Here is a 25,976-nt window from a genome sequence, read left to right on the forward strand (position 1 = left end):
TGGTCACACAATCAATATAGGGTTATAAGAAGATTGATGGATAAAAGCTAGCGTCAAGCTCACTCCGCCCAGTTACCAATTCCTAAATTGACCAAATATCGTCGCCAATAGCCCATGGTGCAGCTCTAGTGCGACGTAAATCAACAACAACAACAACTCCTCCTCTTTTCAGTTGTATTGGCAATCAAAATGAGCTGCAGGTAGCGTAGAGCAGGACTCTCTGTGGCAATACTTCGCATAATTTCTCCATTAGCGTGTGGAGAGTCGTAGAGGAAGGAAGTACGTTAGATTTTCTCTTGATTTTCATATAGATTAAAATTTCTTAAATTGGAAAACTATATGGAACTGAAAACTACATTTAACAGTTCTCAAGAAAAGCATCACGAAAATTTTAAAAATTATTTTTAGGGAAAATATCGTAGTACATACTGTTTGTCTAAGATAGGTATTCTGACCGCCACTAAGTCTGCGGCAGTCTGGTGCTATGAAGACAAGAAGAGGGCATTTTAGGGAGGGTAGCTTCGATGAAAGAGGTGTCTTCTCTCGCCGAAACCAGTCCTAAAGAGGGATCCCGCATCTCTGCTTGAAATTATCATACCTCGTTACCGCCACAGCTCCAGACGAATGTCTGGCAGAGTACTGTTTGTCTACGATAGGTACTCTGATAGACATTCGTCTGGAGGTGTGGCGGTGACTATGGTAACAAGGTATGATTATTTCAAGTAGGGGTGCGGGGTCCCTCTTTAGGACTGGTTTCGGTGGGAGAAAAGGATACTTTTTTTCTTCGGTCCATTGTATTAGCCCTAGAGTGAAGAGAAATGAGCATTTGCTCCTTAAACATCGTTTAGAGCGTTCGATTCCCTTTTTTTTTTAATCTTTTCTCTTTTTCAAAAGCTTCTGTTTTAGAAAAAAAAATTCCACAAATTTATTTGTTGAATATTTTATTTTATTTTTCCTCTTTTAACTTTTTTGAATTTTGAGAAATGCCTTTTAAATTTAAAAAAGGTGAAGTTTTAAAATCACAAGCATGTAAAATTCTGCACAATGTGTTTGAGTGTTTTGCTAATGAAGCTAAGGAAGAAGCCTTTAAATTACCTCTCCATCAACCAGCTCAAACAGCATGACAAATGGCTGCTATTGTATTAATAATTACGTGCGAAACCTAAATTTTACACAGTTAATCAACATCCTAACAAACAAAAACGGACACAAAAATACCATAAATTATTAGTCATAATTAAGAAACTACTATACTAATTTGGGCGAAACAATACTATTCTTTAATAAGAAACAGAAAACAGAGCAAAACGGCGATTGTTTAGAAATAATAATAATAATTTTAAACTACTGAACCTAAAATTTAATTCTTTCTCTCTTTGAATATGAAAATATTAGTTCCAAATTCCTTTATATTTAATAAACAAAATTTGCTAGTGTTTTATTTTATGTATTGAAATAAAAGAGACATTTGAAAGATTTTTAAATTCAAATTAGTAAGTAAAGAAAATAAAAATAAGTTAACGAGCTTTGACGGGTAATATATTAACTATGCAATGACAGATAATATATTTAAAATTCTCAGAATAACTTGGAAGTCGCTGATTTGCAATATTTTTTTCTTGGAAAAGTTAGAGTGGTTGAACTTTTCTTTCACATTCATCAAACTTTTCTTGACTCCTTGAAATCCTTTCCCAACAAAAGGAGCCCTCATAATTTTGTAACAAGAGAAATTATTCATAGAGCTGTTGCAACAAAATGTTTAAGCAAGCAATTTTTTTGTTCTTGTCCCTGCTTATTCCTGTCATTAAAGTTAGTGTAAAAGCCAGCGAAAAGAATAGGTAAAAAGGGGCATAGACTCAGGGCACCTAAAGGAATATATTTCTAGTGAAACTAAGATTTTCTCATGGAGCTTACAAAAGAGATGACACATTTTTCATCAGTGGGCAGTAACAGAGGGACTAAAGCTTACAGGCACCCTGCAGTTTATAATAAAGAGTATCCTTCTTATTGCACTATTCATAAATGTCAAACTCCTGTTTGGAGTATGAATATTTATTTTTACACACATTCAGACCTTTTAAAGAAAAACCACTTTGATTTTTTCCCTGGCCTTCAAATGGTTTTAAAAGAGCTACCATGTTTTCACAAAAGAAGCATTAGTAACTAACATTTTCAAAATTTCAGGAAATCTTTTATTAATTATTAAATTTAATAACTTGAATAAATTGTTCCTTTTTATGTTTCAGTTCTCTTCTGATTTTCATCGATACTATTTGTCCAAATACAATGACAAATTGAAATTGTTATTTCTATGAATAATGATTGATAAATAGGATATAATGAAAATTGTATAAAATTGTTTAAAGCAGGTCAATGGTTTGTTAATAAATAACTCATCTATAAATTTATCATACATAGTAAATTGGCTATTAAGAAAAATATAAATGTGCTAATAAAAACTGTTTTTAATAAATAGTGAGAAAAACTATACAGATTACAATAAAATACGAATAAGAAAGCGTAATTTAAGTAAAAAAAACTTAGATAATTTCAGATGATTTGATGGATGCTGATAAAAATCATCGTTGATAGTTTTAGATTTCATCCTAGTTACGGTAACTTGCTTTCAGTTTCAAAAAAAAATATATTAATAATAAATAAATAATTGAAAAATAGAAAAAAAAATAAAAAATAAATAATAAAAAGAAAGATATTTAATATTTCTCCGGCACAGATAACGTGAACTATTTCTATTTTCAGCAAAAGTTTTATATCCTTTTAAAATCGGAATTATTAAGTTCAAGATCTTCACTTTTTCCAGAAAATTTAAATAATAAAAGAAATTAAGTGCCTTAAAAGGTGTGCAAGTTTAGAAATTAAACCATCAAACAATCAATGAGCATTCATAATAAATATCGTAACATTAAAGAAACCTGTACTACCCTTAATGTCAGAATTTGTGAAATTTTTTTTCTTTGTATTTAAAAAGCAAAAACCGATTGAGTAGAGAGAATCATTTTAAGTAAGAAAGAAATATTCATGGGAATCTTAAAAAAGTTCTTGAATCAGATTAAAAAAGTCTCCTACTGGTGGCTGAGCCAGCCAATCTGGTATACTTCCCATACAAGCAATCATCGAAGCTACCCTCCCCAAAATGCCCTCTTCTTGTTTCCATAGCACCAGACTGCCGCAGACTTTGTGGCGGTCAGAGTACCTATCGTAGACAAACAGTACGTAGTTCAGTTGTATAGGCCTATACAACTGAAAAGAGGAGGGGAGGGAAGGTAGAAGAGCTCAAGGCATGAAATCGGTCTCTCCCCAGATAGCGTATTCGAGCGCTGCGATCGCAAATAGGAATGAACTGAGATATTTTTCCTTTTCTTAATATTTTTCATACTTAATTGTAAAAAATAATTTTTAAAATTTCAAAGAAGCTTTATGGATGGGTGATCGTGTAAAGCTAAGGGTGGTGGCGCTAGTGGTAAAATTGCTCTTTCAAGACTTCCGGGTTACTGCTTCCGATATATTTTTACGCCACAGATTGAAAAAACGCGCCATCATATTATTGCATCATATCTTTTGCAGTATTTCACATGTACCGAGTTCTTTCTTTCAGCCTTTAAACTTCAGCATTATCATATTAATATTATAATCATTAGAATATTTTCTAATTAGGCTAACTTAAAAAGATACTTTTAAAGATATTTTTGGCGATATTTTATTCAAATGTAGCCAAATAAGGGATAAAATACAAAACATAGCAAACCTTAAGAATTATTCACAATGAGATATTAACTTTCCAAAAATTTTTTTGGCCTTACGACCTCTGAGAATCAATACATTTCTGAAAGCTCTTATGAATGGTACAATTATGTTTAAATTTGAACCCAAATTACAATAACAAAACTGCATAGAATATTAGGCTTGTTCACACATCGCCTCGTAGTCATAACATAAGCGAAGGGATACACCTGAAATTTTCTAAATTTCTTCCGGTTTATCGATAATTATTGTTTACATTAGACCACCCATCCATTTAAGAGCAATGTTAAATGTAGTTTTCAGTTCCATATAGTTTTTTTACCTAAAAGATTTTAATCTATTTGAAAATCAAGACAGAAACTAATGAATTTCCTTCTTCTATGACTATCCATACGTTAAGTCCCGCAGTGGACTGATCGTTAAGACACGGTTCTCATCAGATCACCGAAGTCAAGCATCACTGGCTGCGGTCAGTGTGCGGGTGGGTGACCCACTTGGATCAGTCTGCGTAGGGACCGAGGGTGTGCGGTATTGGTCCACGCTAAACTGTGCTACCGTAAAGTGCTCGACTCCGCGTGCAGGTCGTTGGGCTACCGAAGCGGGGGTGCCATCCCCTCTGCAGAGGATCAAAATTGTGATGGCATGTCTTCGGATCATCCTCAGGGATGTTTCCCAGACCGTCGCCAATAGCCCATTGTGCAGCTTTAGTGCGACGTAAATCAACAACAACAACAACAACAATTCCATACGCTAATGATGAAAGGATGCGAAGTGTTGCCATAGGTATAGAGTTCTGCTCTAAGCCACCTGTACTTTTTATTTTCAAAATTATTTTGAAGTTTATGGATGGTGTTTTCAATTTGAATGTAAACGATAACAATCTCGAGGTCAATACCTGCTCTAGTTCCGGTTAGAAAGTCTGCAATTGGTTACTACAGCTTTATCTGCGAGGCGATAATTTTAAACGGATAATTTTGTTTTCAATAACTGTGCTGTCCCATAGCGTGGGGTTTTAGGAAATAACACTCTTATATCTAACAAGCACTATTTATTAATTAATTACAACATTTAGAATTTAGAATACAAAAGATGCGTCTTAACGCAACGCTAACAGATGAGGAATGCGAACTGAAACTTTTAGAGGGAAAGTCCCAATTCGATTGCGTAGGCGTGATAGTTCGTAAACATAGCCTCGAACGGCTAAATACACGACATCTCCTCCCCCTTTAAAATGGAGATTTAAAGGTCAAGTCTCTTAGGGGGCCGTCTAATCCTTTGTGATCGCCTCGGCTGAAATGGAGTTTGTTGAGAAGCTGAAGAGGGTGGACTTCTCGGCAAAACAGCTGAACTCGGTTTCTTAGTTGGAGATGGTTGGCGAGTTTCTGGTGTTGATTTGCCGGATCCAGAGTGGTTTTGGATATCTCCGCCAGGACCAGTGGATTCAGGAGAATTATCAGTAGTGCCCATGTGTGGAGTTTCACTGCTGAAACTAATTCGTGGAACGTGAATAGTCTTTTCCAAGATCTGGTCTCCTGTTGGTCGCATTTGGTCTACGTGGCGTCTATACAATGTACCTTGTACATTAACTGTGTAGTGAAGAGCTCCATCTTTGCTCATGACAGTTCCAAATTTCCACCTTGCGTTGGGTGAACGATAGTCTCGAATAGCCACCTTATCACCTTCGTGAAAAATACGATCTTGAAAATCATACGTGCTTTTTCTGATCTTCTCATTGACTCTTCCGACCAAGTCAGGGAGAACAAGATCTATTCTAGTCCTGATGTCTCTCTTAAGGAAAAGCATAGCCGGACTAATCATAGTTGTCATATTAGGAGCCTTGCGATATTGCATGAGGAAGGTGCTAACCTTTTGCTGGATATTTCCTGCAAAGTTCTGCATGGCACGGAGAGATTGTTTTAATGTATGCACGTAGCGCTCTGCTTGTCCATTGCTGGATGGCTTGAAAGGGGCGCATGTCTTATGCTTAATTCCATTGCTTCGTATAAATGTTTGGAACTCTTGTGAAGTAAACTGTGTGCCGTTGTCGGAAACTAACACTACAGGTAGTCCAAAACGTGAGAAGCAATCTCGGAGGCATTCAATTGTCTTGAATGAGTTGGCTGTCTTCATGGGGTAAACTTCAAGCCATTTTGAATGTGCGTCAACAATAAGTAGAAACATCCGTTCAAATATAGGTCCTGCGAAATCAATGTGCACTCTTTCCCATGGTGCACTGGGATATTCCCAATGATGAACTTTTGCTTTTGCTGGATCCGTTTTGAACCTAGCACAGTCCAAACAGTTTTTCGCAGAATTCTCTATGTCTTGGTCAATGTCTTGCCAATACACGTAAGATCTGGCAATTGCTTTCATTTTTACTACACCAAGATGCCCATGATGCAACTCGTCTAGTATTTTTGCTTTGTAGCAGTCTGGAATACACACTCGTTGCCCATACATAATACACCCATCCTGTAAGGTATATTTTTCCTTCCCCTCTAATTGACCTCCATATTGTAATATTTTTAAAAGTTTTCCTAAGTGTTCATCGAACTGCGTGGCTTTTGCTAAATCTTTGGCAGTAACGGGTAAGGTTTCAATTTGGGAAATTTGGTATACTGCAATATCATCTTTTAATTCCAGTTCTTCAGATTTCAGTGGTAAACGTGATAAGCAGTCAGCATTGCCGTGATCCTTTGTATTGCGATAAACGATATCAAAATTATAAGCTTGCAGAACAAGAGCATAATGCAAAAGTCTTGTAGCAGAAAGGACTGGGAGACCCTTTTTACATGAAAAGATGGAAACCAGGGGCTTGTGGTCAGTAATCAAAGTGAATCTATTTCCCTTTAAGTAGAGGTAAAACTTTTTAACACTCCAAACGATTGCCAAAGCTTCTTTGTCAATTTGAGAGTAACGTTGCTCCGTTGGAGATAGAGTTCTGGAGGCAAATGCTATGGGTCGTTCTGAACCATCTGGGAATTTATGGGAAAGTACTGCTCCCAATCCTACAGGTGAAGCATCAGAAGATAGCAAGATAGGGAGGTTTGGGTCATAATGAGTTAGTATTTTGTCAGAGCAAATTTCGTTTTTTACATTTTCGAAAGCTTCCTGACAAGTGCGATCCCATTTCCAAGTAACGGTTTTCTTGATTAAGTTGTATAAAGGATAGGCCAAAGTTGCTAAGTCCTTAGAAAACCTTGAATAAAAATTCACGAGACCCATGAATGACTGAACGTCTTGAACATTTCGAGGTGCCTTAGCATTTTTAATTGCAGCAATTTTCTCCGATGTTTTTGAAAGTCCATTAGAACTTATCCTATATCCTAAAAACTCAATTTCACTTTGAAAGAATTTACTTTTATCCTTATTGATTTTCAGACCATGTTCTTGACATCTTTCAAAAAATTTTCGTAATCTGAAATAATGAGTTTCGTTATCGGGAGCTGCTATGCGTGCGTCATCAAAAAATACTTCAACTCCTTCAAGACCATGGAATACACTTTCGATGTATTTTTGCCAAATGGCCGGAGCCGCATTAATTCCGTACATTAATCTTTTTGGAGCATAAAGACCTTTTTCTGTATTAATGGTTAGGAGTTTCTGACTTTCCTTTTCAACCTTCATTTGCAAATAAGCTTGGCTAAAATCAACTTTAGAAAATACCCTGCCATCACTGAGTGAGGCAAAAATATCTTCAGTTCGAGGAAGAGGGTGTTTTTGTACCTTTAAGTGTTTGTTTATCGTTACTGAGTAATCAGCACATAACCTAATCGATCCGTTGTGTTTGACAATCGGAACTATGGGCGTGGCCCAATCGGATATGTTTATTTTTTCGATTAATCCTTCTCTTTCAAGTCTTTCGATTTCCTGATTGACTCTCTGTTTTAGCGCGAAGGGAACTTGCCGGGGTCGGCAAAAAATGGGTTTGGTATCTTCCCTTAACTCAAGTTTACATTCATAATTTTTAATTTCCCCTAATTCATCAGTAAAGAGATGTTTAAAGTCTTTTAAAAGTTTCGACAAATCGAAATTAACTTTAGTATTTACAGTATTAATTGTTTTAATGGTATTCCAATTTAATGGAATTTCATAAAGCCATTCTCTACCAAAAATAGTATCTAAATTCTCTTTAACTAGATATAAATTTAAGTTATATGATATATTATTATAATCAACTTTAACAGAAACATATCCAAGCGGTACAACCTCATCTCCCTTGTAGGTTTTGAAAATCAGTTTAGTAGGTTTGATCTTTTTATTAGAGATTTTTCGAAACCTATTAATGCTCATAACCGATACTGTTCCTCCAGTGTCGACCTCCATTTGAACTGGAGAATTTTCTATATTTACTTTAATCATTATTGGTGGTCTCTTAGGTAATTCCTCGCTAAATGTTTTGTCATTTAATGCGTGCAACGGTACGGATATAGTATTTTCACATGAACATCCGGGTTCAGTGTCAATTTGTTTCTGGTTAACATGTTTATATTGTTTTGCTCTAGCAGCAGAAAAACACGCTTTTGTTAGATGTCCAACTTTATGGCAGTAGCCGCATGTTGCAGATTTGTATTTACATTCCCTTGAGGAATGGTTAGATCCCTTACACCGATAACATGCAAAGTTATTTTTTTCTTTCGTTTTGTTAGACCAGAATTGTTTCGGTTCTTTTTTCCTGTTAGCCTTAAATTCTTTAATTTCTGTTGCCTTCCCAATTATTTCTCGGGTGCTCTTACTAGCCTTTTCCATGGCCAAAGCAATTTTTACAGTACGCTCGAGATCTATATCATCTTCTTCAAAAAGTCTGTCTAATGTGGCACGATCACGGAGACCGCTCACAAAAACGTCCCGCAGCATAGTGTTCAGCAGTTCTTGTTTATAATTGCATGGCATTGCCAATGAACGAAGTTCTGCTAAATAAGCATTAATACTTTCTCCCTCGTGTTGTTTACGATTAAGGAAAATATGTCTGCTAGGAATAATTAATGGTTTTGGGTGAAGATGATCTTTAAGAGTGTTTTTTAAGGTTTCAAAATCAGCTTCAGCTGGATTGTTGGGAGCCAACAAATTTTTTAACAAATTATACAATTTTGCTGATAAGCTGGAAATTAATGTTTTTGCTCGTTTTTCATTTGGAACATTTTGTATGTCCAAAAAAGCCTCAAACCGCTCCAAAAAAGATTCAAATGTCTCTTGGGAATCATCGAATTTCTCGAAATTCACACCAGTAACGTTACTTTTGTTTCTGGTTTCGTCTTTCGGCTGCAGCGCCGACATTAACAATTTATTTTGTTCAACTAATTGAGAGATGAGGTCTTCCATTTGGAAAAAGAAATAAATTGTCCTACCTGGAGCAGTCTTCAAGAGCAAAAATATTACCTATCTTCAGGTACTTGAAACCTTAATCCAAATTAGTTTCACTTTGAAACGTAACTTTTTCAAGCGATGATTTTTTGTATTATTGGAAAATAAAATTCACCAACTCGTCGCCAGTGTGCTGTCCCATAGCGTGGGGTTTTAGGAAATAACACTCTTATATCTAACAAGCACTATTTATTAATTAATTACAACATTTAGAATTTAGAATACAAAAGATGCGTCTTAACGCAACGCTAACAGATGAGGAATGCGAACTGAAACTTTTAGAGGGAAAGTCCCAATTCGATTGCGTAGGCGTGATAGTTCGTAAACATAGCCTCGAACGGCTAAATACACGACAATAACAGAAGTAAATTAGATGATTTATGAGCTCAAAACTGCCGTATTTCATAAGATATTATTGTTATTAAGTAATTCTAGTGAGTTTGAAGTCAATATTTGTTTTAGTTATTTATCGATGCATTGTTGAAAAAAGGTGACTAGGTTGCTAGATTTTGAATAACTTGCTTTTTTGGCAGTCTTGATTTGGCTTCTTTCCACTTGTTTATTTCTGTTTGTTCTGTGCACCATCTTACGTTAGTGTTAGCACCTTTAGCATCGTAAACACAAGTATTGTTAGCATTTTAAACACAAGAAATAAGTAATCAAATACCACGTTTGCAAGAATCTCAAAACACAATGATCACGTTGTGAGCCAAATGTCTTTAAAATGCACCGAAAACAGTAACCCGGAAGTATAGGCGGTAAAGAGCTTGCAGCGTTCCTAGTGTAGAAAACACCGTCCTAGAGTAGAAAACATATCATAAATTGTGACTGCAACTTAACAACTGCAACTGCATCTACTTTCAGTTTAGTGTAACTGTAACTTTGATTAATTTACTTTCAGTTTGACATCGACAAGTCATCAACACGGATTTGAAAACATGGCTGATGCAGTAAATGAGACTTTGCAAAATGTTGCACAAAATGCAACTTCAAAAACTCCTCCATCGATACAAGGGATGTGGTTAGCTTATTCAAGCTTAGTTATTATGGCTTGTGTTCCAATTTTTTTTGGAGCTTTTCGATCTGTCATATATTTAAAGAAACAGAAAGTAAGTGTGATGTGTCATATTAAACAATCCATATGTTGATATTTTCTTGCAGATCCTTGTGTTTTGCATGTGATCATTATTAATTAATTACATATTTTTTTACATAATTAATTACAATTTAAATACATTCACAATATTATTGTTTTGTGACTTAAACACAATGTGCTTCATAGTAGTTAAAACTAGGTTATTTAAAACTGTAGTATTTAAATATATACTTTTCTGGTTTGAAGTGATACATTAAGCTTTAATATTAAATTTTTCACAGTACTAAGCTTGTATTTAATTTAGCAATATCTCTATGAATAGTAATTTAAGTTATCACTTTTTGTAGGTAAAATTACAGATACTAGAAGGTTTCTTCAAAGAATCTCGATTTAATAATTGTTTTACTTAAAAAATATTATCTAACTCATTCTATTAATTATAAGAAATCGCTGTCGGATTATGTAGGAATAAGTTTACTCTCATCATGTTCATCTGTCTAGATCAGGGGTCCCCAACCTTTTTGTACCTAAGAGCAAATACCAGAATATCGGTCGAGTGGCGGGCACCATTTATTTTTTCAAGATAAATTTATAGTTGGTAGACATAGGAAATAATATACACTGCATGTAATGCACAAAAAATTTGATTTAACATATGAATATAATTAGTATTAATATCCTTGATTAAAATAAATTATTACGAAATTGCTTGAAAAACATACAAAGTATAAGAGTTCATATATTCAATTCGCGAGTGGTCAGCTATATTTTGCTTTGTGCTTATATCTGTGGGAATGGAGATCCTTTTCCTGGCGATTTCTATTTTGTTTAGGTTTATCATCCATATTGAGAAAGCAAAACAAATTACATAACATTTTATGGGAAAATTGAAAACGGAAATATTTTATTGTTGGGCACAAGTAGCGGGCGCATCTAAACCGTTCGAAGGGCGCCATGGTGCCCGCGGGCATAGGGTTGGGGACCCCTGGTCTAGATCAATCAAAGCTTCCTCATAGACTTTTGATCTGTAATGTTTATTAAATCTCATAGATAACTAGATAACCAAAAAATCTCAGATAACTGTCGAAATCTCATAGATTAACCATTAAACCTTAAGTTAGATGTTCACTCTGTAGCAGCATATTAAAATTTTGTTTGCCATATTTACAAATAATTTCATTATCATGGCTTATTATTTCAAAGATCATTACGTGTAGAAAAGTCATGGCTTTTCAAAAAGAATAGTAAACTTTTTTTTACCAGGATAAGGCTACAAAATAATATTTTATTGATCAAGTAAAGAGTAGATAGTTTGTTGTATGAATTAAAAAAAGGGCAATAAATTACAACATTGATAAAGAAGTATTTTTAAATTATATACACAAAAGGCATTTAGTATCTAAGTTTCTTAATACTAGATAAATGAATATGTCTTTGCTCCAAGCCTTGTGGATAGAGGGCAGCACAGCTCAATCAAGAGGCCTCTTCAATTTAAATATAGATCTTCAAATCTCTGACCTATAGTACTGGTCAGCGACAGCGATAATCTCAATTCCACCGATTTCACGAGTTGCATATCGCATGTACTCATTGGGTTTTAGCCATAAGTTTGATTTTAGCCATTTTTGGGTTAGTTTGAATTTTGGGCCTAATATTGTTTCTATTGGATCAGAAATCTTATTCAAACTAAAATTAAAGGAATAAATCTTTAACAAACAAAAATTTCAATTTTTAAAAATGCTTTTATAACATCAATTACATTCTCAATTTTTTTTTTTTAAAATTAAAATAATAAAGATGCATTGACTTAAGGCCAAACTCTAAAAGCTTTGTTATAATTTTGTATTTAAAAATTGTTAATGATTTAAGATTGCATTGATTACTTTATAAAAGCTTTCTGTTTTAATCATCGTATTGAAGTTGAAAAAAGTAAACTGCTTTAATTTATTCTGCGAGGGGGGGGGGTGCATTTAATTTCCATATGTTTAATAAAATCCGATGTGTTCTTATGTATACTAAATATTTTTTGTTCCTGTATAGGACTCTGGAGAGAAACCAGAAACGATGTCTAAAAAAGACGCAGCCATGTTTCCACTCATTGCTAGTTGTGCTCTTCTAGGATTATATATATTTTTTAAAGTAAGTTCTTATTTTATTATTTCAATAAACTTGTTCTTACATTATTTTGTATTTTATGATGAACTAAATAATCATTTGACTGCATAATTCCGTACAAGGAATATAAAATTTCTACTATTCTTCTACAAAATGACTCACTTACAATAAGTTTTTCAATTAAAAATAATTCTGTGTAATACATTTTAAGGATAAAACTTCAATTGATCAATGCAATTATATATTTTATGACAAATTATGTATTTAAATTGACACCTAAAGAAAAGTTTTTGTCAGGGTTTGTTGAATTAAATCATCTTGATTTAAATCAAATGATTTTTTTTAAAAAAATCATTGATTTAACTCAACTAATTTTTTTTATATATTTATTGATTTTAAAAGATAAAAAGCAGTGTTTTAAATTATTGATACTTTTATTATTTTCTTATCTTAGTTTTAAAATTTATTTTAAATAAATTGCTGTATTAATTAATTTAGTTAATGAAATTACTTTCTTTCTTGGCGTTAAATTCCAACACATTTGAAATTACATTTTTAAAAATCTTTTGATTCTTGAGATTGAAAGTACAGATTAAAGTAAACATTTAATGCTGTCTTAATAAAGACTTGCATAGCTGTAGAAAATAATTAATAAGCATGAATTTTTTTCGAAAAATAATACGAATAATGTTAATTAAAATTCTACCTTTTGAATGAAATTTGCTTGGAATTAAAATCTAAATTATATTTTATTTGGTGGAAAATGTATGTTTCTGAAGCTTGAGGTTATGTTAAAAAGAAATTACCCTAATATGCTAAAAAAAAAAGAAAAAAAAAAGCAGGCTGATGAATTCAGATATTTTTTTTTTTTTTTGATACAGTGTTATTCCTTCCTTTCAAAGTCTATTTGAAGCAGTAGGGTTATTAACTGGTTTTTTTTTTCTCATATGTTTACAGTATCTTTGACATAATCTGATTTTCAATAAAGAAATTTTGTGAAAAGAAATTCTAATGAGTACATATTTTTTCTTTTTTTTTTAGCTCAACTTATCTATTTTGATAAAGAATTAAAAATGAATATTTTAATATAAAAATCTATAGAAATATTTATTTATTTTTTAATGAATGACTGCATTTATAAACACAATCTGTTAAATTTATTTTGTCATTTTAAAAATCAAGGGAAAAAAAGCAAGAAATCACAATTTTAAATTAAAATTATGGTTTGCTAATTGAAACTTTGTTTTAATAGTTAAAGTACAGGGGTCTGTCCAAGCCAAATTTACTACCGTTTAGCGGTACCTTCACAAATTCAACTTTAGGAAAAACGGTAGGATAATTTCACAAAACTCTTTTTTCTTAAAATTTTATTTTTGTGTCTCGTAAGAAGCGATAAATCCATATTTTTACCATATTTGTGTTGATTTTTAAATATAATTTTTAATTTTCACAAATTATGTCTAAATTTTCGCAAAATAGGTACCTTTTAGAAAAACCTAGACAGACCATGAAGTATTCTTTAAATTCTCTATTTCATCTAGTCTTTACCTAAATTTCAATCTTGCATTTGTTTCAAAATGGTTACTATGCATTCAGAGCTATGTATTACGTATAATGAAAAATTATTTTAGTAAGTTAGAGCTTCTAAAATATTGTTATAAAATAGTTTTAATCTTAACTTATTTTTGATTAAACATTAATTTTTTTTTAAATCATGAATTAAAGTTTTTACTGTGTATTTGAATTAAAAAATAATCTGATTTAAATCCAAAAAATCCTATTTAAATAAAAAAAAATCAGATTTTTTAAAAATTTTTTAAAAAGAAAATCAAAAACGTCACGAACCCTGGTTTTAGTAGAGTTCTTCATATTCTTGTACAATGTTTAAATTTTTCTTAATTGTAAAATTAGGAGAATTCTTAGATGTTTTCAACTTATTATATTTCATATTTTATATTGATCATGAAATTTATACAATACTACTTTAAATGTCTGTTAACTTTAAATATTCCCTCTTGTAATAGTTTTTAGATTTACTTCTTCATTCTTTTTTTTTTTGCAGATTTTTTCCAAGGAGTACATTAATTTATTGGTCACTATGTATTTCTTCAGTTTGGGTGTCCTGGCTCTAACGCACATTTTAAGGTAAACCTCCTTAATTAGCTATCATATTTTAAAACCCAAGAATATTGTAATTAAGGTTTAAAAAATTTATTAATGCAAACCTATTTAGATATATTAATCGATAAATTTCATAAGATTTTCTTTATGTTGTAAAATGAGCTATAAATTTTTAATTTATTCTTTATTTTTGACTATGAGTTGTCGGTGATAAGAAAATGGTGTATAGCAGAATATATATATTTGTTTATTTAGATATATATTTAACAGTGTTCTGTTCAAGCGGTTTTAGAAGGGTGGCCTTCCTGCCTGCCCTTTGATCCCTAAACATGCGCCCTCTAGCTCTTTTCGTAAAAATAAGCCCTTAAAAACCAGAGTTTGTTGATTTAAATCATCTTGATTTAAATCAAATGATTTTTTTAAAATAAATCATTGATTTAAATCAAATGATTCTTTTCTTCATGTATATATTGATTTAAAAAGTTAAAAAACAGTGTTTTAAATTACTGATACTTTTATTATTTCTTTTCTTAGTTTTAAAATTTATTTTAAATAAATTGCTGCATTAGTTTTAAAATGTCTTATTGCTGCATTAATTAATTTTAGTTAACGAAATTACTTTCACTTTCTCGGTATGTGTTAAATTCCAACACATTTGAAATTACATTTTTAAAAATCTTTTGATTCTTGAGATTGAAAGTACAGATTAAAGTAAACATTTGAGTATTTTTTTTCTCATAATATGTTTACAGTATCTTTGACATTAACAGATTTTCTATAAAAAAATGTTGTGAAAAAAAAATATCAATGAGTGCATAGAATTTTTAAAATTTTTTTTAGCTTAACTTATTTATTTTGATATAGGAATAAAAATGAATATTTTAATATTAAAATATATAGATTAAATATTTATTTTTTGATGAATGACTACATTTATAAACACAATCTGTTACATTTATTTTGTCATTTTAAAATTGAAGAGAAAAAAAAAGAAATCACAATTTTTGAATTAAAATTATGGTTTGGTAATTGAAACATCGTTTTAATAGTTAAAGCATTCTTTAAATTTTCTATTTCATCTAGTCTTTAAATTTCAATCATGCATTTGTTTCAAAATGGTTGCTATGCATTCAAAGCTATGTATTATAATTAAAAATTGTTTTAGATAGTTAGAGCTTCTAAAATATTCTTATAATATAGTTTTAATATTAATTTAATTTTTATTAAACAAGTTTTTTTAGTCATAAATAAAAGTCCTTACAGTCTATTTGAATAAAAATCAAAGAAATCAGATTTTTTTGAATTTTTTTAAAAAAGTCAAAAAAATTGTAAACCCTGTTAAAAACACTGCCTTTTTATTCATATTCCATTTTTAAGAAAACTTCACTGTTAAAATAATAATTAGATTCACACAAAACTTATCTGTGTTTATAGGTTTAATTCTGATTACCATTACAAGTATTTACCTTGTTAGGATTATTCTCAGCTGATTAAATTGTTATAAGTTCCTCTTTTTTCAAGGATATTTTAATAAATATTAAAAAAAATTTTTTTTAAGTGATTATAAAATTATTCTTAAATAATTTTAAAATTTCAAATTTTTTTTTTAAAAGACACCTTTAAATGCTCTTTTTCTAATTATTTTCAGTATAAATTATAGAAAAAATCTTCTATGTTGTTTATAAAAAATACTTTTTTTAGTAAGGGAAAAAAAAAAATTTATGCACAGAGATTGTCTCTTAACATACCTTTATTTATTATTAATAAATCACAAATTTTTCTCTTATTTAGATAATGAGTGAAAATTACTTTTTGAAATATAAACATAAAATAGTATAAGAGAGTTATATAAAAATTGTTGGGGATCAAATTCAGTTATTATGCGGTATTACACATTTTGATAAATTTTTACTGTGTTAAGTGAACTCTGGCCCTTTCAAAAAAACTCTGGCCATTTCTGTGAGGACGAAGCATTCTGACCTATCTTTTCACTGTCTAAGATAGGAAGACACCTATCTTTTCAATAAATTTATTTTCATTCTTGATATTGCTGATTGGAAATAAAAAAGAAGTATATTTAGAGGATCCTTTATTATTACATTTTTGTCTTTGGATAAATTCATCTTCAATCTTACTAGTCTTAAAAATTGATGCCCGGGTGCATTTTAAAAATAAACTAGGTTATATCCCCTATTAATAATAATTAAGAAAATTAGTTTTCATAATTTCAAATAGTGCCAAAACTTATAAATTCAATCTCTAGGTAAATAGATATCTATGTATAATAATCATGTTTAATAGAATTGAGTTAATATATAAAAATGCTCTGTTAATTGATTGGTTTTAGACCAACTTGTTATAATATAATTATGAGATTTAAATTAGATTTCAAAATATATGCATATAGTGAAAAAAAAAAATTTGTATCCATTTTTCAGCCCCCTCATATCAAAATTTCTTCCTAAGGGTTACGAAGCTCAACATCATGTAGTTTACACAAGAGGAACAGAAGCTGAAAAAGAAGGTATTTTTGCACTTAGAGCTGTTTTTGATTTAGTGAAAGTGAAATTTTAATATATGATATAAATAACTGGGATAAAGTGCATTTATTTTAAACTATTTAAACTATTGCATTTATTTTAAATTATTTAAGACATTAAAATGGTATTTGAATGCACATGTATTTGAGTAACATACCTAAAAATAGTAACATTTTTAATAATAAATAACTATATAGGTGATTTATAGTCATTGTTGTATGCTTTCTTTTACTGATAAGAAAATCAACACAACAGTCTACGTATTTGAGCCACCATAGACCTTTTTTTAAAATTTTATTTAACCAATCATTATGTAGAAATTTTATTCTTGATTCTATAATATTCAAGGTTTTTCTCACCTATTTATTAAATTCTTGCTCTCTCCAGATCAATAGTAAAGTGTGATGTTTCTGACCTGTGTGTAATGTCTGTGAAATGTTTTGAATATTATTTTTATGCCCTAGTATTACTATCGCTTTCTTTCGTGGCATTAACTTTGGTCGTCAGGAGTTCAAACCTAGAACTAACCTTTGCAGAAATAAAGATGGAGATATTTTAGCGATAAAACTGACATTCTTAATAGGTGGAATGAACTCTTCGACAACCTACTTAATGTAGAGTGCGTTCAGACAGAGTCCTGCTCACCAAACGTTAACCAAGAGTGTATTGCACCTCTTTCAATGATTGAGGTTGAAGAAGCAGTTCAAAAACTTAAGAACAACAAGGCTCCTGGCCCAGATTTGATATCAGCAGAATTCATCAAAAACTCAGGACCAGATGGGCTAAAGGCCATACATAATATTCTAACATCAGTATGGTAAAAAGAGATACTCCCTGAAGAGTGGAAACACAGCACTGTTTGTCTTATACACAAAAAAGGAGACATTCTTGAATGTTCTAACTACCGGGATATCAGCCTGCTCTGCACTGCATATAAAGTCTTTTCAAAAATCCTATTTAACATACTTAGCCCCTATGTAGAAAACATCATTGGTGAATACCAGTGCGGTTTTAGGAAGGGCAGGTCTACAACTGACCAAATATTTTGCATAAGACAGATTCTGGAAAAGACCAGGGAATTTGGAATTGGTACCCACCACCTATTTGTGGATTTCAAAACAGCTTACGACAGTGTAAACCGGAAGCGACTCATTGAAGCTATGCGAGAATTCAATATCCCGGACAAGCTTGTACGACTCACCACACTTACACTGTGTAAGACCATGCAGAAAGTTAAAATCCAAAATGACTTCTCGGAACCAATGGAGGTAAAAAATGGTGTAAGGCAAGGCGATGCATTGGCATGCCTACTCTTCAATTTGGCATTAGAAAAAATTATCAGAGATTCAGGAATCAATACCAGAGGACATATCTTTCATAAGTCTGTACAAATTTTCGCATTTGCCGATGACATTGACATCATAGCGCGAACACAATCTGACTTAAAGCAAGCTTTTCTATCCATGGAAAAAGAGGCAGAAAAAATGCATCTCACTATTAACCAGGAGAAAACCAAGTATATGCAATGCACCAAAATAACTGATTCTACAACTCACTTGCAAATTGGTGAATACAAGTTTGAAAAAGTAAACAGTTTTTTTTATCTTGGTTCTGAAGTCAACGTTAATGGCAATATCGCACCCGAAATACAAAAAAGAATCAATAGTGCAAGTAAATGTTTTTATGGATTAAAAAAATATTTAAAATCAAACCTACTTAAAAGAGATACTAAACTGTTAATTTATAAATGCTTAATCAGACCTATCCTAACATATGCCTCAGAAACTTGGACAACAACACAGAAAGATGAGAATTCCTTGGGAATCTTCGAACGTCGGATCCTAAGATCCATTTTTGGGGGCAAGCAAGTTGATGGTACTTGGTACAGACGTTCAAACTCAGAACTCTATCGGGCTTTTAGAGAGCCTGATGTTGTCAAGTATGTAAAAATCCAAAGAATTAAATGGGCTGGTCACATCATTCGAATGAACAGAGAGCGTTCGACAAACATAATCTTTTTGGCTCAGCCTATCGGATCAAGGCCCAGAGGTCGACCAAAGCTGAGATGGGCCGACTGCGTGGAAAGAGACTTTTCAGTCTTAAAAGTCTCAAACTGGAAGACAGCTGCCAGGCGGAGGGAGGCCTGGAGGAAGTTGATTGAGAAGACCAGGGCCCACCCGGGGCTGTCGTGCCATTGAGGAGGAGGAGGAGTATTACTATCTGTTTTGGATCATGATACGAATCTCCACAGTAAATTTTATTGTTGTTAATTAGTATCTGTAATGTCACAAAAATTGGGTGTGATTAACTGCATTTTAGGGTTGCTACATTTCAGTGTGTTTTATTGTTACGTTTTGCTTTCACGTAAATAATTCAATTTAATCAAAATGAGTTCAAATTTTTAAGATGTTCAAATATTCTTACTTTCATCACTAAGCACATTATTTTAAACAAAATTATTTAATGATTGATGATATCTTTATCTTTTAGAATTAGTGAACTTCACTTTTAGCACAGCTAATCTTGTTGCTGTTGGTTTGTGTTCGGTGGTTGGTGGAATTTATATATGGAACAAGGTATTTATTCGCATTTTATAAAATTTATTATAATATAACATCAAACTGAGTGTAAAATTTTTTTTTTTAAACTAATGTTTTGCTTTTAAAAAATATTAAAGGATAAGAATTGCAATTTCCTGCTTTATATTTCATTGTTATTATTGAATCTGATTTAGATTAACCATTCTATCTCTTAGAACTACTTAAAGAATGTAAGATGATCCAAAAGCATAAGATAATCACTGCTAATTTTTTTAGTTCACAATAATTTTTTAAAACATTGTTCAATTTTAAATTCTAGTACTCTAGTTAAACTGACATCTAACAATTTTTTCTTTTATTGTACATTAATTTTATTTCTTGAATTATAGCATTGGGTTGTAAACAATATCTTTGGATTGGCATTTGCTTTGAATGGTGTTGAGTTTCTTCATTTGAATAATATAATCATTGGCTGTACTCTGTTGGGAGGTTTATTCATTTATGACATATTTTGGGTATGTTCATCACATATTAATGAGTTTTTTTTTTCTTTTCAATATTAATTATATTAAGTGTGTTTTTAATTCTTTGTGTAAAGGTGTTTGCTACTGATGTTATGGTTACAGTTGCAAAGTCATTTGAAGCCCCAATCAAATGTAAGTTATCCAAAGCTTAGTTTATATTGCAATTTTGATAAAAATTTCCTTATAAATGTGTGTATATATAAAAATTATCATTGCAGAATTTTATGCTTACTCATATCAAGATATAAGTGAAATTAAAATCTAAAATTTTTTGATTTTTAAAATTTATGCTTGCAATTTCCTTTTAGAAGACTATTGCACTAGTAATTATTAACTTATTTACATTTTTTAAATTTGGTTGAAGTAAAATTTAATATTTTTAATATATTACGCGTTTGAAAATTTTAAATCACGCCTTTGATATCATTTCACTTTATCACTCACAGCTTGTGCAGATACCATCAGATATACCTGTATTGTTTTAATCATTTTTCGGCAATTATTGCTACAAATTTTTACTTTTTTTATTAAAGATTATGACGTCTTTATCCTCAGTTATTTATTTAGTCATCATGTAACACTTTCTTGGAACTCTTATCAGTTATAAAATTGATAACTAACCAATTAGGTTGGCCCCATACAACACTTATATCCCTGAAGGAAAAAGAATGAAGTAGGGCTTTAAATAATTTATGGACCATATGCATGATTTCAGAATTGCTGTCAGTTTTTATTTCTGTTACTGATAGGAGTTTTTAAAAATCATGCATGCACATAAGCATAAGAACAAATTCACAAGTTTCAACCTTTGTTTTGTGCATTCTTTTTTCAATAGTGTATAAACTTCTGAGTTAGAAGTCTGGATGTGCCTGTTTTATTTTAGCCACCTGCCTTTCCAACAGTAAGAGAAAAAAAAGGCCTTTTCCTAGTGGAATTATTTAAAAAAAGGTAAAAGAAGAAAATTGCTAATGATAAATATTATTAAAATTATCGCGTATATTAAAAAAAAATGTGTTATGATTTATGGGCATTGTGCGGATTATTGCCAAATTTCACTTATCCGTGCTGTGTAGATCTCTCAATTCCGCTGTGTAATCCAGAGTTTACTGTAATTGTATGAGACCCTATTTTTATTATTATATTCTAAATATAATGAATGTTTATTTTGTAATGAACTAACAATTAAAATTTAAATTCAAAATTCTTTTTAGTGGTCTTCCCACAAGATATTTTAGAAAATTGGTTGCATGGTAGCAATTTCGCAATGCTTGGACTTGGGGATGTGGTTATTCCTGGAATCTTTATTGCTCTCCTTTTACGGTTTGACCTAAGGTAAGCTAATTTTAAATTTTAGTTGTTTCCTTTTATACTTACATTTGGCATCTAACAAGTGATAAAAATGGTTCTTACATGTTAAAATTAATTATTTTTGTGTTTCACTGCTTCCTAAAATGAAAAATATTCTTTATGTGTATATGTCTTTTTATATTTCTATTTAAATTCTAAATTAGTTTGGTTGCATTTTTTCTATTGATCATTCTATTTTATTTATTTATTTTAGTCTTAAACGTGGCCAATTGCTCTATTTCTATTCAAGTTTTGTAGCATATTTCTTAGGACTTGTGCTTACCATCGTCATCATGTCGTATTTCAAACATGCTCAGGTATTATTCATGCATTTATATTTTACTATGACAGAATTTATAATTTATTTAAATGAAAAAATATTTATTTTACTTATTCATTTTTAAAGCAAATTAAAGATATTTATTGATAGTTTATTTTCCTGAAACATATATGTTCAGAGTAGAGCAATAGTCCATTTTAATTTAAGGATAAAAGCTATAATTATTTGCAAAAATCAAGCTCTTATTCGATTTTGTTTTCTCCGAGTCAAATTGTAATTTAGAATTCCTTCTTGCAAATTTTTAAGGCTTGATTTTTGTGAAATGAAAGTTCACTTTTTTTAAGCCCTTTTTTGAATTATTCTATTATCTAATCCTTATTTTAAGTTATTGCTGTCTTACTAGTTTGTATGCAAAAGAAAGAAAAAAAATGTGCATAGAAATATCTTAGAGATAATAATAAAAAAACCATTTATAAGTGCACCATAAAAACTATAAAATTTATTTTTAAATGATTTATGATTTAATAATACAATTTGTTACATTTCAAAACAATTCAACCACATTATTGAAATATTTAATTAACTCCATTAAATTGGTAATTTACATTAAGACTATTGTAAAATTAGTTTGGATTTATAAAACTGATATGACTACCTTAAGAAATTATTTCAAATTTTTTAAAAATTTTCCTAGCTTGTCAAAAATAATGCAAATTTGTTCATTTAAATGTTTTTGTATCTTATAGTTGTATGAAATTTTTAAAATTGGTATAAATGATAATATTTGTGTAATTGGCAGGCATTATATTATAAACTTAAATTTCAGTTAAAATGATTAAAAAAAAATTCTATCCATAATTAATACCTTAACAGAATATATTCATGCAGTTCACCTTAAATTTTTTTTCAGCAAATTTTTCACAATTGTGTCTTAAGTAATTTATTTATATTTTGCATTAAAAAAATATTACTATGATATTTATAAATAAGATATACAGATTAAATTTAAACATGTGAAATTTGTTTCAAGAATTTTATTATACTATAATCTGTGCAATTGCTATGATGGTAATTTTTAATTTTTTCTTTTTCTAGCCAGCTTTATTATATCTAGTACCTGCCTGCATTGGTGTTCCAGGCCTTGTTGCTGTTCTCAAAGGAGATTTGAAAGCTCTCTTGAGGTTATATGTTTTTCTATATAAAGTGTTTAATTGCATTAAAAGGAGAAAAAAAAAGAATGCAGCATTTTCTGGATAAAAACTAAGTATTTTCTCTTTTAAAAGAAGCTTAAGAAAATGTTAAAGTGTCCACCAGCTTTTTTGAGAGAAAACTATGCGTTTCGTAAAGATTATAGTTTTTAAAAAAAAATCCACATGAAATTTTTCTTTTCTTTCAGCAGCATGAATAAATTTTAAAATACAAAATGATAAATTTAATTTTTAGTAAATAATTTGGCTTACTTAAAGATAAAACATATTTGAGCCTCTAATTATTTAAAATCTTTTAAATTTATGAAAGCGAGAGGGTGTGAATAACACCAAGAATTATTTTGAAGTCAGCAAATACTATGTCCATAACTAAACTCCTAACACTTAAAATGTATGTTATAACTTGCAAAACAAACAGCCAAGTGTCCAATGGCTTTTGTGTCATATATGAATAGATTACTAGATTAATATACAAAGTTTCTGAAACTGGCCTGCAGATTCTTGGGAGTCTACGAAACAGTTTTTGCATTTATCTATACTTAATATTTTGAAATTAAAAAAATCTTTTCATGTAATTACCTTGTGATTGATACTTTAGTTAAAAAAAAGCTTTTAACTTATGGTTACTTCTCAAATTTTATTTTTAATCTTTTCTTTTTCTTCGACCCCCTCGCTTAAAATGTGTTTATTATAGTAGTTTAATAATTTTATCCCCTTCGTATTTTAGTTATGCAGACCACCCTGAGGAAGAAGAGACACCAAAAAAATCACAAAAAGAAGAAGATGCATCAAAAAAGGCACCAAAAGAAGAAACTGAACAAAAAGAGTACAACTTAAGAAATTCTAGTCGCAAAGAAGTAAAAAAAGAACAATGATTTTATAAAAAGATTCATGTTGCGTAAGGTGTATTTATTGCAACCTTATGTTTGTGATTGTGTTCATATACATGAGACACATAAAGTATTTCCATTTTTTTTTTGTTATTTGAAATTGTATCATGAGCTTCCAAAAGCATGTTGTTTTTTTTTTTAATTTTTATTGGCAGTGATGTGCGAAAGGGGAGTCCAAGGGGACATTAGCAAATTTTTAAATTAGACTTATTTTCTGCAAACAACAAATTTGTAAACTATATATGTATCAAACTAAACTATGCAAATGAATTATAAGTATACTATGTATCAAATGAATTAGAAATATATTTTAAACATTTTATAATTCATTTTAAATGGTAAAATAGCTGTTCAGCAATGAATGAAATCAGTTAGGTTCTTAAGACATTTTCTTCCAGCTTCTATTCTCAAAAGTATTGGACCTTAACATTCTTTAACTTGAAATACTATAATAATTAAAATTTGCCTTATACAGTAAGCAGGATGTTCACTACTTCTATATTATAATTTTTTTTTTTTTTTACTAAACTTTAAATCTATTACTATTATTCTTATAACATTACACTTTTTATGTTTTCATCAATATTGATATTATATTGCTGAAAAGGAAGGTTGCAGTAATAAATAATTTTTACCTCAGAATAATTTCTACTTGAATCCATTATACTTTTCATTAGTGAATATATTCTACTGATTTGTTGCGTTATTATTTAAATAGGTCTTTCACCCTTCCAGTGATATCCCTCTTTCCAGGGGCGTCTAACCCAGGAGTTTGCCCCTGACATTAATTATTGGTAATGTTTTCAAATTGTCTACAGAATTAGAACCATCTGCAAATATAATTTCAAATATTCATTCCCTTTTAAAAAAAAGGTCCTTTATTTCCTACACAAAGCTATTTTTTTACTCTTTTTAATTAAGTTTTTCTTGTTAGATCAATTTTTGTTTTAAAAGTGATCTTGTCATGTGAGCATTATACTCTGCCATTTAAACATGAAACTTATATCATTTTTATAAATATGAGACAGTTACATTTAAATTTATGTATGGTATTTTTTGTAAGAAATATGTTAGTACTTAAAAAAGTTTAAAAAAAAAAAATCAGTTTCTTACAATTTTTGCCACCTTTTTGTAATAAAATTCCGTTAAAATAGCTTTGTTTATTTTAAGATAGTAGGACTAATTAATTCTAAATTTAAAGTTGTCTTTGTAAAATTATTAAATTTTATTGCATAGCTAAATATTTGTGACGCACATTGCATCCGCAGCAACATAAATTTATTTTGATACTTTTTTCTGTGCTGCTTTGTTTATTTGCATTTCCCGAGTGTGATATTCATATTAAATTATAGTTGTTAAAAGTTAAATATCATTCCCAATTTTTCTTAATCCTATAAATGTTATGTTATTGGCATAAATGTAAAACAAAACCATTTTTGTAATAAAGAACCTTTGAGTGGATATTTTTTGTGGTTTTAGTATTTATCATTTTTCGGAAAGAGATGACAGTACTATCTTGTACTATTTATGGTTTACAATGAGAAAACAATGGTCCCCAATATCATTAAAGTAGGATTGGCTAAATTCATATTTTTTTTAAAGTAAAATAATTTTTATTTATATCAGATTTTTGATTTTTTAAACATCCAAATCATGTGATAAAATATTTTAGCAGTGCTAAATATTATTTAAAAACAATAATATAGCTAAAATAGTTGATGATTTTTAACTAAAATGTTTCAAAAGACAGGAGGCAATTTGCTAATTACATATACAATGAAGAATAAATTAGTTAAGATTAGAATACATTAAAGGGGAAAAAAATATTTTATATACGTCTTCAATATTGATAAATACTAACTTTGTATTTAATAAGTTTTAAAAGCACATACAATAGTTCAAATAAACATAAAACTTGTGTGTCATAAAAATGATATAATTAAAATATGTTTTATTACCAGCAAATTATGTTTTAACAGTTTATAATTACTCTATATTCATTTTTAGTTTCTAATTTTATTTATTAGTCTATTTTGAAATATAATTACCCCTTTCAATATTTCTTTGGATAAAATCTTCATTATTAATGAAATCAGACTTTAAGAAGAATCACACCCTAAATAAATATTATATACAGTCGGACCTCTTTTAACAAAGTTGCTAAATCCCGATAATAAGTTTGTTTAATG

General features: G+C 30.1%; 1 protein-coding gene across 1 annotated transcript; it reads left to right on the forward strand.

The window, feature by feature from the left end:
- The first annotated feature begins 9,871 nt into the window (after nt 1-9,871).
- On the forward strand, nt 9,872-25,248 carry LOC107456919 (signal peptide peptidase). Its single transcript, XM_016074898.4, has 11 exons — nt 9,872-10,235; nt 12,263-12,361; nt 14,400-14,482; nt 16,897-16,982; nt 19,489-19,574; nt 19,928-20,053; nt 20,137-20,194; nt 21,274-21,394; nt 21,624-21,726; nt 22,785-22,870; nt 23,625-25,248. The coding sequence occupies exons 1-11, from the start codon at nt 10,065-10,067 to the stop codon at nt 23,770-23,772; spliced, it is 1,167 nt and encodes a 388-aa protein (XP_015930384.1). The 5' UTR covers nt 9,872-10,064; the 3' UTR covers nt 23,773-25,248.
- Nucleotides 25,249-25,976: the final 728 nt, after the last annotated feature.

The sequence above is a fragment of the Parasteatoda tepidariorum genome, chromosome 4 (assembly GCF_982258835.1).
Source record: "Parasteatoda tepidariorum strain Cologne lab strain chromosome 4, Ptep-v5.0, whole genome shotgun sequence".
Lineage (NCBI taxonomy): Eukaryota > Metazoa > Arthropoda > Arachnida > Araneae > Theridiidae > Parasteatoda > Parasteatoda tepidariorum.